Source organism: Stegodyphus dumicola, chromosome 1 (assembly GCF_044657685.1).
Source record: "Stegodyphus dumicola isolate Sdum_Otavi_A_Nest chromosome 1, ASM4465768v1".
In the NCBI taxonomy this organism is placed as follows: Eukaryota; Metazoa; Arthropoda; class Arachnida; order Araneae; family Eresidae; genus Stegodyphus; species Stegodyphus dumicola.
In genome coordinates, this window is record NC_140768.1 from 98,037,801 (window position 1) to 98,054,092 (window position 16,292).

Sequence of the window (16,292 nt, forward strand, 5' to 3'; positions counted from 1 at the left end):
TTCTGCATGCCATCTTACCAGATTTAAACTGATGATCTATAATCCGGAAAAATCGATAATCCGGAATCGCCGAAGTCCCGACGAGTCCGGATTAACGACTTTTGACTGTATTAATTTGCATCAACAAGCTCCTTATATACATAAATTGACAAGAAAACTTGTTGAACTTTTAATGAATTTATTTGTTAGATTTGTAAAACCATCAGTAATTTCTAAAGAAAATGAAGATTTTACTCTAACATCTCTTTCTTTTCAAAAGTATATTAAACAAAAAGAAAATGAAAATTTAGTGATTTGTGCAGACACAAGATTATATTTAAAAAATGCCAAGTTGAATGAAAGTGAAGTAAAATCATTTTTCAATTCTGTCCGAGCTTTTTTTGTAACTACATGTTCATATCTAATAGATAAATTTCCACTAAGTGATCCATTTCTAAAACATGCTGAAGTTGCTGACATCAACTTGAGGACTGACTTTTCATCTGTTCTTTACTTGATGAATACTTTTCCATCAAGTAGAAATTGAATTTTCCATGTATCAAGTAGATGATTTGAAAGAAATTGTAGATTTGCATGTTGATATAGCATGGGGAGAAATTGCCAAATTAAAAAATGTGAATGGGTGTATTAAATACAAAGCATTGCCTACTGTAATGCTTGCTGTCTTAATAATACCTCATTCAAATGCAGCTTGCAAAAAATTTTTTTTCTGTTGCTAAAAAAAAAAAAAAAAAAAAAAAAAATTAGGTCCTAAAACTCTCAAAGCAGTTTTGATTGAAAAAATAAGTATGCACCCAAATGAAGAACTATGTTATAAAAAAATATTCTCAAAATCAGAATATAAGCTTGCTAAGCATGCTACAAATAAATCTTTGCATTCGTAAATTATAAGTATTTTTTTAATACTGATATTTATTACTCTTTGTTATTTAAGTTTTGTTTCCCATGTGGAAATCAAATCCAGAATAAATATATATGATTTATGATTTTTTCTGATTAGTATTGATTTAAAAAACTTGCTTTTTTCATATAATAATAGATTTAGTGATATACATGTTTGAGGAATTTAAATCTGCATATAATTTATAAGCCATATTTTTAATTATTCAGTTTTATATGTATATGGATTTTAAACATAACAAAATTGATTGCAATTAATTAAAAATTAATGAATGGTTAATTACAACATGTGTTATGCATGCATTTTCAAAGTTGGGAAAATGTCGTTCGCGCGTTGACTACTGAAATTTCTGCTGCAGGTTGGAGTCTATGCTTAAATGTTCCACAGAGCATTGTCTTCAATATGTGCTTTTGGTTCTGATTTTTTGTGTGTGGGGGCAGAGGGGGAATTTGAACATGAAAATCTGTTTAGACATGACCTTTTTGGGCAGTATAGATACTAATAGAAAGCAAATGCAGCAATAAATGCAAATAGTTCATCCATTTCATTATATTTATGGTATTTGTTTCGTTTCATTATATTTGTGGTATTGTAGCTCATATTACTAGTTATAGTTACTCATATAGTTAGTAGAAGCATTAGAAACATTAACAAATTTGCTTCAAAATTCTGATATAACATTAAGTGAGTGGCCGAATCTGAAAAATTGGTAAAGGTGAGTTTTGGGAGAGGCACATGCCTTAAACAAATTAACTTTATCAGAAAATAAAATTGATGTCTAGTAATAAAGCATGTATATTTAATTAATACCAGCGTAATATGTTTTATTATTCCATTAACTGTAAATGATACAGTTGCCAAATTAATAAAAATTATGATTAAACATAATTCTCACTACTAAAATGAATGTAATAAATGAGCTGTGATTATTAATAAAAAATATATCTAAGTCATATATAATTAGAATTTAACAAATACATTATCATTATCTCATTTATATAATAAATTAAGAAAATTCAATTGTAAACAAATAAAAGATTAATTATTGCTGGGAATTAATTTGCAATATCATTCAAATTCAGAAAGAATATGTAAATTAAGTGCAAGCATCTAAATACATGAAAAAATTTAATAATATAAAAATTAAGCATAGAATCTTTAAAGAATTTTTTAAGACTAAATTAATATGCATAAAGTGAATAATTGTTGAGCAGGCAGGAGACAAATGTTTTCTAAGGGAAGTTGCTTACAAACATAACTCTTCAATGCTCAATTCATGTTTCGTCATACATATAGAGATATTTATTACTCTTGTTTATTTTTGTTTCCCATGTAGATATATACAAAACCAAAAGACTTATACAAAGACTTATACAACACCAAAAGTAGTGAATTTCTTAAACGAAAAATTCACAATTCATTCATAAATATTCTTATGTAAGTCATATGCAAGATATATAAGAAATATATTTAAGTAACTGTATTTTATGAATGGTAATTGACATTTTTTTCAAAATTTTGAGTATATTGTGCTGTACTCTAAAGTTTGCATTTTCACTTTAAAGTACGTAATTGCAGTCTAAATGAACAGTTTGGGTTTTAGAAAACATCTGCTACCTAATTGTCACATGTTCCTGTGTTTTGTTTTATTCTCTTTTGCTTTTAAATATCTGTCTAATATTTATACATGTGGTTCAATTGATTTCTTGATTTAATATAATCTGGAATTATATTTCACTCTGTGAGTTCCTACTTGTGATTTTTTATTGGTTATTCTTTCTGAAGATTGATTGATTATAAATGCCCTATCCTTTTTTGCACTTTTAGGGTTATGCATGGCCATTTTATAAACCAGTTGATGTGAAACTTTTAAATCTTCATGATTATTATGACATAATTAAAACTCCTATGGATCTGGGTACAGTGAGAGTAAGTACAAATTGAGTATAAAACTTATTATTATTTGAAATAATGAAATTGTAAAATTATCCCACAATAGTGTTATGAACTCTATAATGACTTTCTCATGAATGAGATGTTGAAACAATGCTTTTAGTCAAGTTTGAATTAGTATATAGATTCATATAAAGCATATGCATATATCATAAAAAAATATGTGAGTTCTTTTTAGTGACCATGTGATAACTTCAGAATGTTTTGTGAAAAAGTATTCTCTGTGCATTGGCTGTCCTTTAGTGTAAATAAAAGATTGAAGTAGTGAGCATGAGGGAAGTTATATATTTTTCATATATTCTATACGAGTGTCATATAAATTCTTTTTGTTTCTAATTTTCTTTTAAATCTTATACTGTATCATCAATCAGTAATGTATTCTTCAGTGAATTTTTTAAAAGGGCTTTAATTTTTGTCTACTGGATTACTACTACTTAGAAAGGAAAATTTTAAATCGTATTATTAAAATAATTATGAACAGAAATTGTAGATGAGTGACTAAAAAGGGAAGAAAAGCCATTTAATGTGACAATAAAGCATTTTAAATGTTTTTTCAAATAATATTAAAGGTGGGGATGAATTCATCTGACAACCCAATAAATAGTTCATCTGTGTATACGAACAAAGTAATTATCTTGGAAACTCTTCATAGATGTGAAAGCATATAATATCTTCTATATAAAAGAAACACATGTTCTATATGTATATAATTTGACATACTGCTCAAATGAATATAATTTTAGAGTTAAGTATGAGCAGTTGTTAAATAAAATTAAATATAAAAAAAAAAAAATCCGAATAGCTGCAGTTAGATTCCCTACATAAGTTGAGTAAATGCTGCATGTGTAAATCGTGATTCATGATGTACGAGGGCTATCCAGAAAGTAGATTACGTTTTGGAATAAAAAAATAAACAAAGTATAGGAAAAAAATTTTATTATATACAGATGAAAGCCACACTCAAATACTACTTTTCTACATAGTCACCATACAAATTAAGGCATTTATCGTAGCGATGTACGAGCTTGGAAATTCCTTCGTCGAAAAATTCGGCCGCCTGCGCTTTCAACCACTTCGTTACCTCTTCTTGCAGCTGTGCGTCGTCATCAAAACGCTGCATAGCCAGCCACTTCTTCATTGCTGGGAATAGGTGGAAGTCGCTCGGTGCCAGGTCGGGACTGTACGGCGGATGAGGAAACAACTCCCACTTAAAAGATTCAAGAACTTTACGAGTGACATTTGCCGTGTGGAGCCGGGCGTTGTCGTGAATCAACAAGATCTTAGAGCTCAACATTCCTCTGCGCTTGTTTTGAATTGCTCTTCTGAGTTTTTGGAGAGTTTGGCAATACCTTTGAGAGTTTATTGTAGTGCCTCTTTCCAGGAAGTCCACCAAAATTACACCTTTTCTGTCCCAAAAAACAGTCGCCATCATCTTCCTTGCCGACATTGTTTGCATGCATTTCTTGGGTTTTTGGGGAGAACTTGTGTGCCCCCACTGCATTGATTGCAATTTCGTTTCACAGTTCACATGTTTCACCCATGTTTCGTCACCAGTAACGATGCGATCGAGTAAAGAGTCACCATCCTTATGGTAAGCGTCCAAAAAGTTCAACGCTGCAGCCATTCGCTGATTTTTGTGGTCCTCTGTCAAGATTTTTGGAATCCATCTTGCACAAAACTTGTGGTAACCAAGCTTTTCGCTGATGATTTCGTGCAACAAACTTCGCGAAATTTGTGGAAAACTCAAAGAAAGTTCCGTTATTGTGAAATTTCGATTTTCACGGACTTTAGCATCGACTTTTTCGAGAAGTTCGGCGGTCACTATGCTGGGTCTCCCACTTCGATCTTCGTCGTGAACATTGGTTCGGCCATTTTGAAATCTTATGACCCACTGACGCACTCCACCTTCAGTGATAATGTTGTCCCCATACACTTCACGAAGCTGCCGATAGATTTCTATCGGTTTACAGTTTTTTGCAGTCAGAAACCTTATTACTGAGCGCACCTCGCAGCTCGCGGGATTTTCAATTAATGCAGACATTTCAAACCGTCACAGTGTCTGAACGGAGCACAGCACGAACCTCTCACTAGCACGGCTAGATGCAGACTGAGCTGCGCAACGCTCTGACCCCAAGATGGCCGCGCTAGCCCCGCCCCTAGCGGACACAGACGGAAACGTAATCTACTTCCTGGATGGCCCTCGTAATAAGTGACTGATCTTGGAAATTTTCAAACAATGAAGCTTCTATGGCAAGAATTTAGGAATTCAGAATTGTTGAATTGAAGGATTTAGGAATTCTGTTGAATTGTTGTTTTATGGGAAAGACATATCCTAACTGAATTTTTATATTCCTTTTGCACAATGCATTAATCTTAAATAAATACTCCATGAAGGTTTCCAGAATGTTTTCCTAGCACTGAAATTAATTATTCTCATTGAAAACAAGCAAATGTTGCACACAAAATTTTTTCAGTGAAAAAAGTTATTGAACTTTCACATTGTAATGCTGTACTTGGAAAACTTATTTCATAATCTGTTGCAGATGTATTGTATGTGTGTGTGTGGACTTTATTGTTGTATTAATTTAATCGTATTTCTTAAAATTTATACACATTTGTAAAATTTTATATGATTTTTCGATGTAAATATATTTATAACTACGGAATTTTCCCCTTTGTTTATCAAAGACCACTCAACACTGATATTTTGAACTAACTTGGTTTAAATCCTGCCAGTTAATAAGTTAGCTGCAATGATGTTTCAAGGTCTTTTCCCCTTGTATAATGTGAATATGAACCCTTTTCCCAGAAAAGCCTGTAGGACCATTAGGATTTTTTTTGGGGGGAGGGGAATCCTGAGAGATGAAAAATTAGCAAACGTCTCTGCCGGGAATAGAACCACGAACCTCTGGAATACCGGTCCCAGCGTGCAGAACCACTTCACCACGAAGGCATGCTAGGAAGGTGAGAGAAATACCTTATACAGGTATATGTCTCGTTTTAAAGGCCGGGCTTTTTAGGCAACCCATTTGCCAAATCCTGGGTGTGGAGAATCATCATCCACCACCATCTTAGTTCGAGTGCCACTGTAGAGACATTAGGATTTCCCCCCTTTTTACTTCCTTGTACGAAGTAAAAAGGAAGTATTGAAATTGCAAAAGGTTTCAGGCAGCATATTTCAACGAAAATATCCATTTTGACTGCTATAGAATGCAATTTAACGATGTTTTTGCGTGATATCTGTACGTAAGGACAGAATAAAATACTCTTTTCCTTCAAAAAAATTATAAAATTGCTTTAAAATTAATTCTGAAGAGAATTTTTCGTGGCGTCTGTACGAATGTATGTACGTACCTCGCATAACTCAAAAACGAGTAGCCTCAGAATGTTGAAATTTTGTATATAGGACTGCTATAACATATAGGTGTGCACCTCGTATTTTGGCTGCAATCGGCCGCACCAAACATATATAAATACATCTATATATATATCCACTCTGTTACCCAGCTCAGTGATCTCAGTTTCTTTACTCTTATATGTTTGTAAATTGGGCTCTAGTGTAGAATTGGGTGCCCCTTCGATTAGCGAAAATTTTTTTCAAATTTCAGCGATGAAACCTCACTTCTGGTTTACCATGATAGTTTTAACTTTGTTTTAGATTCCTGATTTTATTTAAATGAAAATAGATTGATGTGTACATGGACAAATTTAAGCCAGTGCGCAATGTCTAGTTTGTGCAATTCTAGCATGTTTTTTTAAGTAAAAACAGATCGATGTGTAAATGGACACAGAGTTTGTGTAATTCTTTGACTTCTTATTTTGATTTTGTATAGCGGCCATCTTGAATTGTGCCTTCCTGGTGTCGATCTTGGCGCCAAAAAACAAGGGGCACCCAATTGTAAACTTTTACCATAAATTGTACATTTTTTGCTTTAAAAATGATTGAATTATGTTGTTTTTATCTTCCGGTTAAGGATTTTATGCCTTTAGTAAATCTCTATGCAATATTTTTAGAATTATCAGTAATTTTAAAGTTGTTTAATTGTCGCTGAGCCTTTTTTTATGGCGGCCATTGATTGTTTACATTTGAAACAGAAGACTAGTGGATTTGTTGCCAATCTAGAGAAACTTAGCTTCGTAACAACAAAGATAATGCATTCATTTATTATTGCCAATTAAATCATGCTTAATTCTTTCTGGAGTTTTTCCGAGGAAATAAGTGAGATTTACTTCGTAATTTTTAATATAGATATTTTGAGTTTTTATGTATTTTTGCCTTCTCGCGAAGTGAGAACTGAGTTAATTAAATGAGAAATACTCAATCGTCTGTGAAAAACTGTTTCTTTTTTGTTTTGTTTGCTTAATTTCTTTTATACATCATTCTAGGTTTATAATAGTATTTGAATAGAACATGTGGCAACGATTAGATAGTTCTATTCTTTAAATGATTTAAATTTTGTGCATTATGAGTTATAATATGAACAAAATATATAAGTTAACTGTTATATAATTATTGGATTATATAACAGTTAACTTAGTTTCCATTACATAATTATTATATAAGTTGTGTTATATAATTATTAATATTGTTAAGTGAATCTAGCGCCAGAGTGTCGCTATGGTAAACAAATACTAGAGTGAATTTTAAAGAATGCATTTATTCTATTGTGGTTCATGCGCTTTCGGCGAGGTAGATTTAATTCAATCCAATAAGTTTAAATGAAATGCAAGAAAAAATGCGTATAATTTAATATTCCAATCCAAGGAAGTGATGTAGTGTACACATCCGATTTTTTTTTTTTTTTTTTTTTTTTTGAGCAGGCAAGATGAAAGGTTAGTAACGCCTCCACCGGGAATCAAACCATGGTCCTCTGAAATCACGGCACAGCGTGCACAACCACTACACCATGAAGGCACGCTAGGAAGGCAGGAGAAATATCTTATATAATCCCCCCTTTAAAGGCCGACTGGGGTTTTTAGGGGACCCAATAGCCAAATCCTGAGGAGAATCATCATCCAACACCCTTTTAGTTTGGGCACCACTGTAGAGACATTAGATATTTTTTGGAAGCAGGCAAGATAAAAAATGAGCAATTGCCTTTGCTCGGAATCGAACCGCGGACCTTTGGAATACCAGCCCAGCGTGCAGAACCACTACAGTACGAAGGCATGCTGGGAAGGTGGGAGAAACACCTTATAAAACTTCTAAATTATTTCTCACCTTTGCCAGCTAGCTATAATATGCTGTATCACATTGATTAAACAAGCAAGCAGTATCCTTTGTGTATCACTGATATTTTTTATTTAAGCCAAAAATGTAAGTGAAATCTTTTAAATCTGATTAATTAGAAATACTCGTTTTCTTTTTAAGGCAAAACTTGAAGACAGAGCATATCATTCTCCTTCTGAATTTGCTGCTGATGTAAGGTTAATATTTACAAATTGTTATAAGTATAATCCTCCTGATCATGAAGTTGTTGCCATGGCTCGTAAACTACAGGTGTGTGTTTATTTTTAGTATTATTATTGAGTACATTGATATAAATCTTATGCTTTGAAAATTTATTTTACAAAAAAAAAAAAAAAAAAAAAAAAAAGCTTGTTCTCACCAAATATTAAATCCCTGAATTATATTTAAAGAAATTAAATAATGAAGAAATCTGCATGAATGTATGTATATTTCTCGCGCTGTGAAAAAATAACGGCACCTAGGGACATTAAATTTTGAATAACATAGTCCTCCACTCAGATGTGGTCATCTGGAAGCCAAAATTATAAAATAGTATTAGAATAAATAAAAATAGTATTAGAATTAATTTCATTAAGATTCAAAGTTTATAAAAGGAATAAGTTTCATTTTGGTTAAGTTTCAAAACAAATGATTTGTTATTAAGGTTCATGTTATGAGTATTTAAGTGGCGGATTGTATTCTTCTGTTTTACCAAAATTTAGAGAACTTAAATTTTTCCCATTAGCGCTGATAATTTGAGAAACGGAAGGTATACGTGTCTTTGAAAAGTTGAAGTTAAACTTTAATACTTTCATCTGATCCTCCAAAAGATTAATATTCGAGATATTAATGATAGGATTAGTATTTACACTGGGTAGAATTAGTATAACAAGATGGGTGGGACTAGTCGACTGGGATGTGAGGTTTTGGAATTTAGAAAGAAGGACTTTTTTATACCGTTGGCAAGTGATATCAGTTCTAGAGCAAGATTTATGATCAAAAGGGGGAAAATTTACAGTAGAATTAGCATATTTTAAATGAAGGTAATATAATTCACTTTCAGTTTTAGACGAACTTTTGTGAGTCCTGTAATGTGATGAAGAAGTGACAATTTAAATTTATGCATTATTTTCAGAATAGGAATAGAAGAATAAAGACTTTTTTTGACTGTATTTGGATATAAGACTTTTTTTTTTTTATTGTATAAATTTTAGTTTTGAATGAATTAGGTGTTAATATATTTCACTTCAAAGACAATGCATCTTTAGTGTTATAAAATTAATTATAATATGAAGATGACATGTTATAATTAACACTACTAACAATGCATTATTTTAAATCAGATGTGTGAATTTGTAATCCTTGGAAAGTCCTGTGTGACTGTGCAGTTCAACAAATCTTCTATATTTTCATATTTCAGGTTTGGTAGTTGTTTGAGTGTAGTATGTTAATATATTTAGATGCATTTAAATAAAAAGAAAAAATTTATTGTGTATGTGATATTTGTTATTCTGCTGTTGTGTGATTGGTGTTCTTTAGATATCTTAGTTTTTCTTTTTTATATAATGCATCAAATACTTTATTATGATTCAGTGCTGCTTTTGAGCAAAAAGTTATTCATTTCTATCTATTTAGTTTGAAATATTCAAAAAGATTCTTACATTTTATTATGCATTGATACCCCTTCTCTAAAATGTGAGCATAACTACATAACATATAAGGAATTGCATAACTTATTATATTTTTATAATTCAGTGTATTTATTTATTTGGGTCTAAATTATATGTACTTCTAGGTTAGATTTATGGGATGTACTTATGTTTTAAAAATTCTAGGATGTTTTTGAAATGAGGTATGCCAAAATGCCCGACGAACCTTCTCCAGTGGAAACGACTCCAGCTCCACCTCCTGCTAAGGAAGAAGTTCGTGAACGATCAAGCTCTGAATCCTCAGACAGCAGTTCTAGTGATTCTGAAGAGGAGAAAAGAGCCAGACAATTAAAGTTGCAACAACTTCAAGAAGAAGTATGTTTTTCTTATTTTTCTGCATTTCCAAAATTTAACTTTTGAGAAATCCATATGTGAAAGAATAAAGCAATTTTTCATATAAATAAGCAGAAAGAATTAGGTGTTCCCTTCTTGTCCTAAAATGAATATAATTTAACTATATTTCAACAGCTATGTTTGTATAGTTGATACGTCTGATGTTACAGCTTTTATAAAAAGAAGAAAAAGAAAAGAAAAGAGACTATTTTAGCTGTGCAAAATATGTGTAGCTGTGCCTTGCAATACTGGATGCATACGTTTTATTCATGTTTTCTGTGCTGCAAATGTAAATAGTAGATTTAAGCTGGTGTATCAATGAGAAATAAATTTGTTTATATTCATCAGCATGACTTATTTTTAAGTTAAATTACGTGTTGGGCGATTTTTAAATTTATTGATTTTTTAGTAACCCTTTAATTGCAAAATAGTCCAACCTCAATTTAACGTTCACTTTCTATGGTATGGCCTGAAATATAAAAAGCTCGCTCTATGTTAGATTTTTCAAGTTTAGTATTTTTTGCCATAAGATTGCTTAAAATAAAGAGCTGATTAACATTTAACAACATCTCTGAAAAAAATCCAGTGAAATTCCTAGGTCATTTCTTTGCGATAGTAAAGAAGATAGGAGCTATATGTTTATATTATATCACTAAGTTAGGTAAATGAGAGGCAAAGAAAGTCTAAACACAATTTTTTCTGTCTATTCTTTCTTTCCCCTGTAAAGCTATTTTTAAAATGTGCTCTGGGATATATTTCGCTCTCTCGCTGTATGTGTATATTAGCTTAATATTAGAGCTTTTTTATAAGTTCTGTAATAATATTTTTCCATTTTAGTCTTTAATTGTAAATATAATTTCCATCAGTGTTTATTATCTTTTCCTAGCTTAATTTATTTCCCCCTTAATTTTTTTCATTTTGAAATAAAGAAAATTAGCCAGGACCTTACCGTATGTATTTAGCTATTTTCCATTTAAATGATTAAAAGCTGTTAAGCCTCTGAAGAAGGATATAATCTGATGGTGGTAAATTGAATTATGATCTCAGGTTTTGGATTATATCTTTTTCTAGTTTTTAAATGTTCTTGTATTTAATCTTTTCATTTGTAGAAGCATAAATGTTTTGTGTAATTTTTGAATAAGTAGCATTAGTTTATGTGGCAGATTATTGAAGTGTGCTTGTGTTCTGTGATGAATTTGCGTGTCATCAGATTTATGATGTGGTATTGATCCACAGCAGTTTTCCTATTCAAATAGGTTAAGATGATGATACATGTATGTCTGAGAACATATTTTTAACACCTGTTTCTCGATCCATTAGATTAAAGCAGAATAATTGTACATCTTAAAACATATTTTTAACATATTTGGGAAAAACTTTTTATAAACATTCAACCAACGTTTAATTGTCTAATATTTGTATTCAGTTTTTTTATGTCAATAAATGTTGCATTTATCCACACAGTTTGTATGTAAAATTATTATAAATTTTATTTTCATCGTATTTACAAATAAATGCTTTTGATAAATAGGAGCTTTTCTTTTCTGCTCAGGATTTTTATCACTATAAAAGTGTTAAAAATTAATAATTAATTAAATTAGTGAAAGATCATAAAATTCAGACTATCGTATTAAATAATGTGAAATTTTTCACAAGAATCCTATTATAAATAGTTTAATATCTTTAAAGATGCAATATAGAATGAATTTTTAGTTCAAATATGTCTTTTTGAATCGCCGTTACCATGCTGTGCAAAAACCTCTTAAAAAAATCTTGCTTTTTAGAGATTGGCAGCTGTGCCATTAATGTATTAAAAGAATGCCTGTATGATGCAGAATTTAGTTTTGTTATGTCATACTAGTTTTCAACAAGAGCATCATGATTTTTCATGTACTGTATAAGTATGCTATGAAAGTTTACCATTCTGCACAAATCATGTAACACTCTAACACTGAATATTAGACAAACAGTGAAATTGGCATCTTACAATTTTTTTCCCATACAATTATAAAATTTGAGTCCCTTGATATAACCATATGCCTCTAATCCATTATGTATACTGCAGATGATCCTCATAGTAACAAATGAAATTTACTTCTTTTGTATACAAGGCTTGTATAAATATTATCAATAAATAATTTCCATCCAGTAAGTATTAAAGGAGGATTTTTGTATTTTTAATATATAGATTAATTTTTTTTTCCTGTAGTTTGGTTTCTTAACAAAATGATAATTGTGGAGGCTTTTACTATGACTAATGTATATTTCTATATTTCCTTTACAAATGGTGATTTATATGTCATTATTGATATACCTTTTTTCTCCCTTCTAATGTTTAATTATTATTATTATTTTAAGCTGAAGAAAGTAACTGAAGAAATACACAATCTTGCAAAACAGAGTAGCCATAGAGATAAGAAGAAGAAGAAAAGGAAGAAGAAAAAAATAAAGGAAGATTCATCTGATCCAGTAAAAGTTAAAGAAGAAATAGATGTACAAAGTATTGTACCATCTACTCTTCCACCTCCTCCTCCTCCTACTGCTGCTGCTATATCACCAGTTTATACACCTCCAGCTCCATTGCCTCTAGAGAAAGCTCAATCAAAGCCTCAAAAACAAAATAAGGCAAAAAATGCATCAGCTAAAGCTGTTAGTCAGCCTAAACAGACTAATCAGAATAAACGACAAAGGACTAATAGCAAACCTAGGAAAACAAAACAGCCGCCTGTTGCTGCACAACCACCTCCACCTTTGGTACCTGCTTTAGATAGTGAAGAAGAAGACAATAATGCCAAACCAATGTCTTATGATGAGAAAAGGCAGTTGAGTTTGGATATTAATAAACTTCCAGGTAGCTCTTTTATAATTTTTATGCTTTCAGTGGAAACGTTTTATTATTGCTGTAGGAAAATCTTGTTTTGTTTTTATGTGTCATGAGGAAAGTTTGGTCCCCCCACACACGCACACTGTATCCTTGGCTTCAGAAGATGCAGAAATAATTTGTGAATAAATGTGTATCCTTATTCCACCATTGTGCTTAACATTAAACATGTTCTCTTAAATATATGATAAATTTTATATTAATTTTTATATGTTTATAATTTCTTTTGGGTTTAACTGATTAGGGAAATGATTTTGTAAAATTAGAGAATTTTGTCAAAAAGTATGTGTCATGTAAGCAGGACTGTGGAGTTGGTGGGGAACATGACCAACTCTCTCATATATTTGCATGTGTACACAGATGCTACAGAATGATGCTACCTTATATGCTACAGAAAAAAGTTAATGGCATAGCAAATTATTTATATTAATTAGCATTTATTATGAAATGGAAAAACTGGCATTACTTATTTCTAAGAAGCAGTATAGCTTCGGCAAGATCTTCTTTATTGGAGGGGCCAATAGATCCGATTTGATAAACTTCAGAGCTGAGAAGAGTCCTTCCACATTAACTTGAGGAACTTTCCTTCTTACTGTTAGGGCTACTTCTTTTAACTTTTCAGGATAGATTTTTATAAGTTCTGAAAGAGGTGTCTTGCAAGGACAATCATATTTCCCTATTTCTTCAAAGGCTGTGTAGAAAACTTGTTTGTATTTTAATTTTTATATCTAAAGGCTCTTGGTTCTTTATTTTCATTCGCTTTGCCTTAGCCCAGGGGTCGACAACCTATTGAAACAGAAGAGTCAAAAGTTACAATTTACAAAATTTCCCAGTTTTTAAAGAGCCACTAAAAATTTTGTTTCAATATTATAGTTTTGCTTATACATATTTGATTTTTGACTTAAAATAAACGGCTTTAAATACGGAATTATATATATATATATAAATACAACTATAGATAGTTACAACAATGGGAGCATTGGCTTTGCATGCCTTTTGAATGATTGATTAAATCTGGCTTATAACTTGTTGTTTTAAGTTTCAAGCACAACTCTAGATTTTTATTTGTTAGTTGACTTCAAATGTTACTTTTTATTATATTCATGCAAGAGAACGCTATGTTACTTTTTATTATATTCATGCAAGAGAACGCTTGCTTGCATGACTATGTCGACCCGAAGATCGTCAGTACTCCATATGCCAACTTCTTCACCTCACTGTACCATTTTGGAAGACTATTACATGCGCCGAATATGAGGGCCTCAACTCGCAGAATCTCTTTTAGAGCTGTCCACATGTGCCGCTTGATGTTCATTCATTTCTGGACCTCCAACTTGCTCTTGAGTTCTATGAACTGGCCACTCCACAAGTCTTTGGTTTTTAAATAAAGCAGTTGCATTTGAAGTGATCCAGCATAAATTCCAAATGTCTCATTGTTGATATCATTTGTATTTGCATTGAGAGGATTTACTATGACTGCAAGAGTACTTTTGTTTATTTTGAATTGCTCGAATCTCTCAGCGAATCCATCCTTCATGTTTTTTAAAGCTATGTGAAAGTAATTCGTGTCAATAGTCGAATTGGTCTCATTGCTATATAATTCAGATTTTTAAAATGAATTAATTTACTGCTGTCCATGTCTTCAACAAAAATAAGTAATTTGTTTTCGAAACAAACTATTTCTTCAAGCAAGGCATCGTTGCCCTCTTCTTGCAGTTTTAGATTTAGTTCATTTAGTTTCATTGTGGTATCTACCATGAAGTAGAAGTTTTGCAGTAGTAGAAGTTCTGCCATGAAGTAGTTGTTATCCAATTTGGGATGCTCAATGCTTTTTTCATTGAGGAATGTTTTTATTCCACTCTAGCAGAAAGTAAAACGTTGCAATGCGTTAACTCTGGAATGCCATCACACTTTATTGTGCAGAAGTAGGTCAGAAAACTGGTTAACTATCAAGGAAATCTTTGAACTGATGAGGTAGAGTGCTTTTGAAAAATGCTGTTAATAATCTTAATTATCAAGTTCATGACCTCAACAATTTCGGCCGGAAATGTTTGGGCACAAAGCGCTTCTTGTTGAATTACACAGTGAAACGTTAGAGTTTCATGGTTACTTTTCTGAAGAATTGATTTTACCCCTCTATGTATTCCTGCCATACTTCTGTCTCTATCAGTTGCTATCGAAACGATTTTATTTATATCGATTCCACTGTCTTCCAGGCATTTTTGCACCAGCATTTGCTATATCTTCTCCACGAGAATTTGCCCTGAAAGTGATAGCAATCCTACAATTCTTCGTTTGGACCTTGAAAGGACATATACCTTACGAAAAGGGTAACTTGTGTCGTGTCTTTTATGTCACAGGACTCATCTATAGCAAGTGATAAGGCAGAAGCCAGCTGAATGTCTTCCACTTGCATATGTGTTACATTTGAAAATATCTTACAGGGTTCGTACGGTCCTTAAGAATCCTTAAAAGTCCTTAATTTTTTTAAATCGATTTTTAGTCCTTAAAAGTCCTTAATTTTGGCCAAAATCAGTAGAAGGTCCTTAAATTTAATCATCTGAAATTTCTGTCTGTTTTTACGACTGCCATTTTGAATGTGAATTAGCATTTTAGAGGATTATTTTTGGCGATTCACTGACGTATATGGTTATCTTTTGAATGGGATCATGCGTATTAATTTGTTTCTATTTCTAATATAAATGATGGGATACTCGAGTTTCTAAGCAAGAAATGAAGCATAAGCATTTTGAAATTCATTCTCTGTAATAAAGAGCTCTTAAACAATTTTCGCTTTTGGGGATGTGAATTCTTTTATTAAACGGCTCTAAATTTGGCGATTTTAAGATCAGTATCAGTTTCTATAGAAAATTTTTAATTCCGAAATCTGAATTTTTCGACGATTTTTTAAAACATCATAACTTTGATATATTTTATGTGTAATATATTGGAATTATATTTAAAAAATAACATTAAAATTAAACATTTTTATTAACGCTGTCATATTATAAAGTTTCATTTTGTCAACTTATTATACAATATTTTGTATCTGAAAAATAAACAAGGTATAATGCTATAAAGCATAATTTACAAATTCGCTGTCATATTATAAAGTTTCGTTTTGGCAACTTATTATACAATATTTTGTATCTGAAAAATAACAAGGTATAATGCTATAAAGCATAATTTACAAAACCTCTTTTAGCAAAAACAAAATTAACAATGTAATTAATCAAAAATATCTTGTTTTTAATTTTTTCATAGTAAGCATATTTCCCATGTAAT

At 31.3% G+C, this 16,292-nt stretch overlaps 1 protein-coding gene across 12 annotated transcripts in view; it reads left to right on the top strand.

Annotated features, from left to right (window-relative positions):
• LOC118185892 (bromodomain-containing protein 3-like) overlaps positions 1 to 16,292 on the top strand; it is a 219,197-nt gene that overhangs the window by 99,770 nt on the left and 103,135 nt on the right. For all 12 annotated transcript variants that reach the window (XM_085817974.1, XM_085817949.1, XM_085817948.1 and 9 more), the window contains 4 exons: positions 2,729 to 2,830; positions 8,226 to 8,354; positions 9,920 to 10,108; positions 12,485 to 12,977. In XM_085817974.1, coding sequence (XP_085674100.1) covers positions 2,729 to 2,830; positions 8,226 to 8,354; positions 9,920 to 10,108; positions 12,485 to 12,977 — 913 coding nt within the window. The remainder of the gene's footprint in view (positions 1 to 2,728; positions 2,831 to 8,225; positions 8,355 to 9,919; positions 10,109 to 12,484; positions 12,978 to 16,292) is intronic.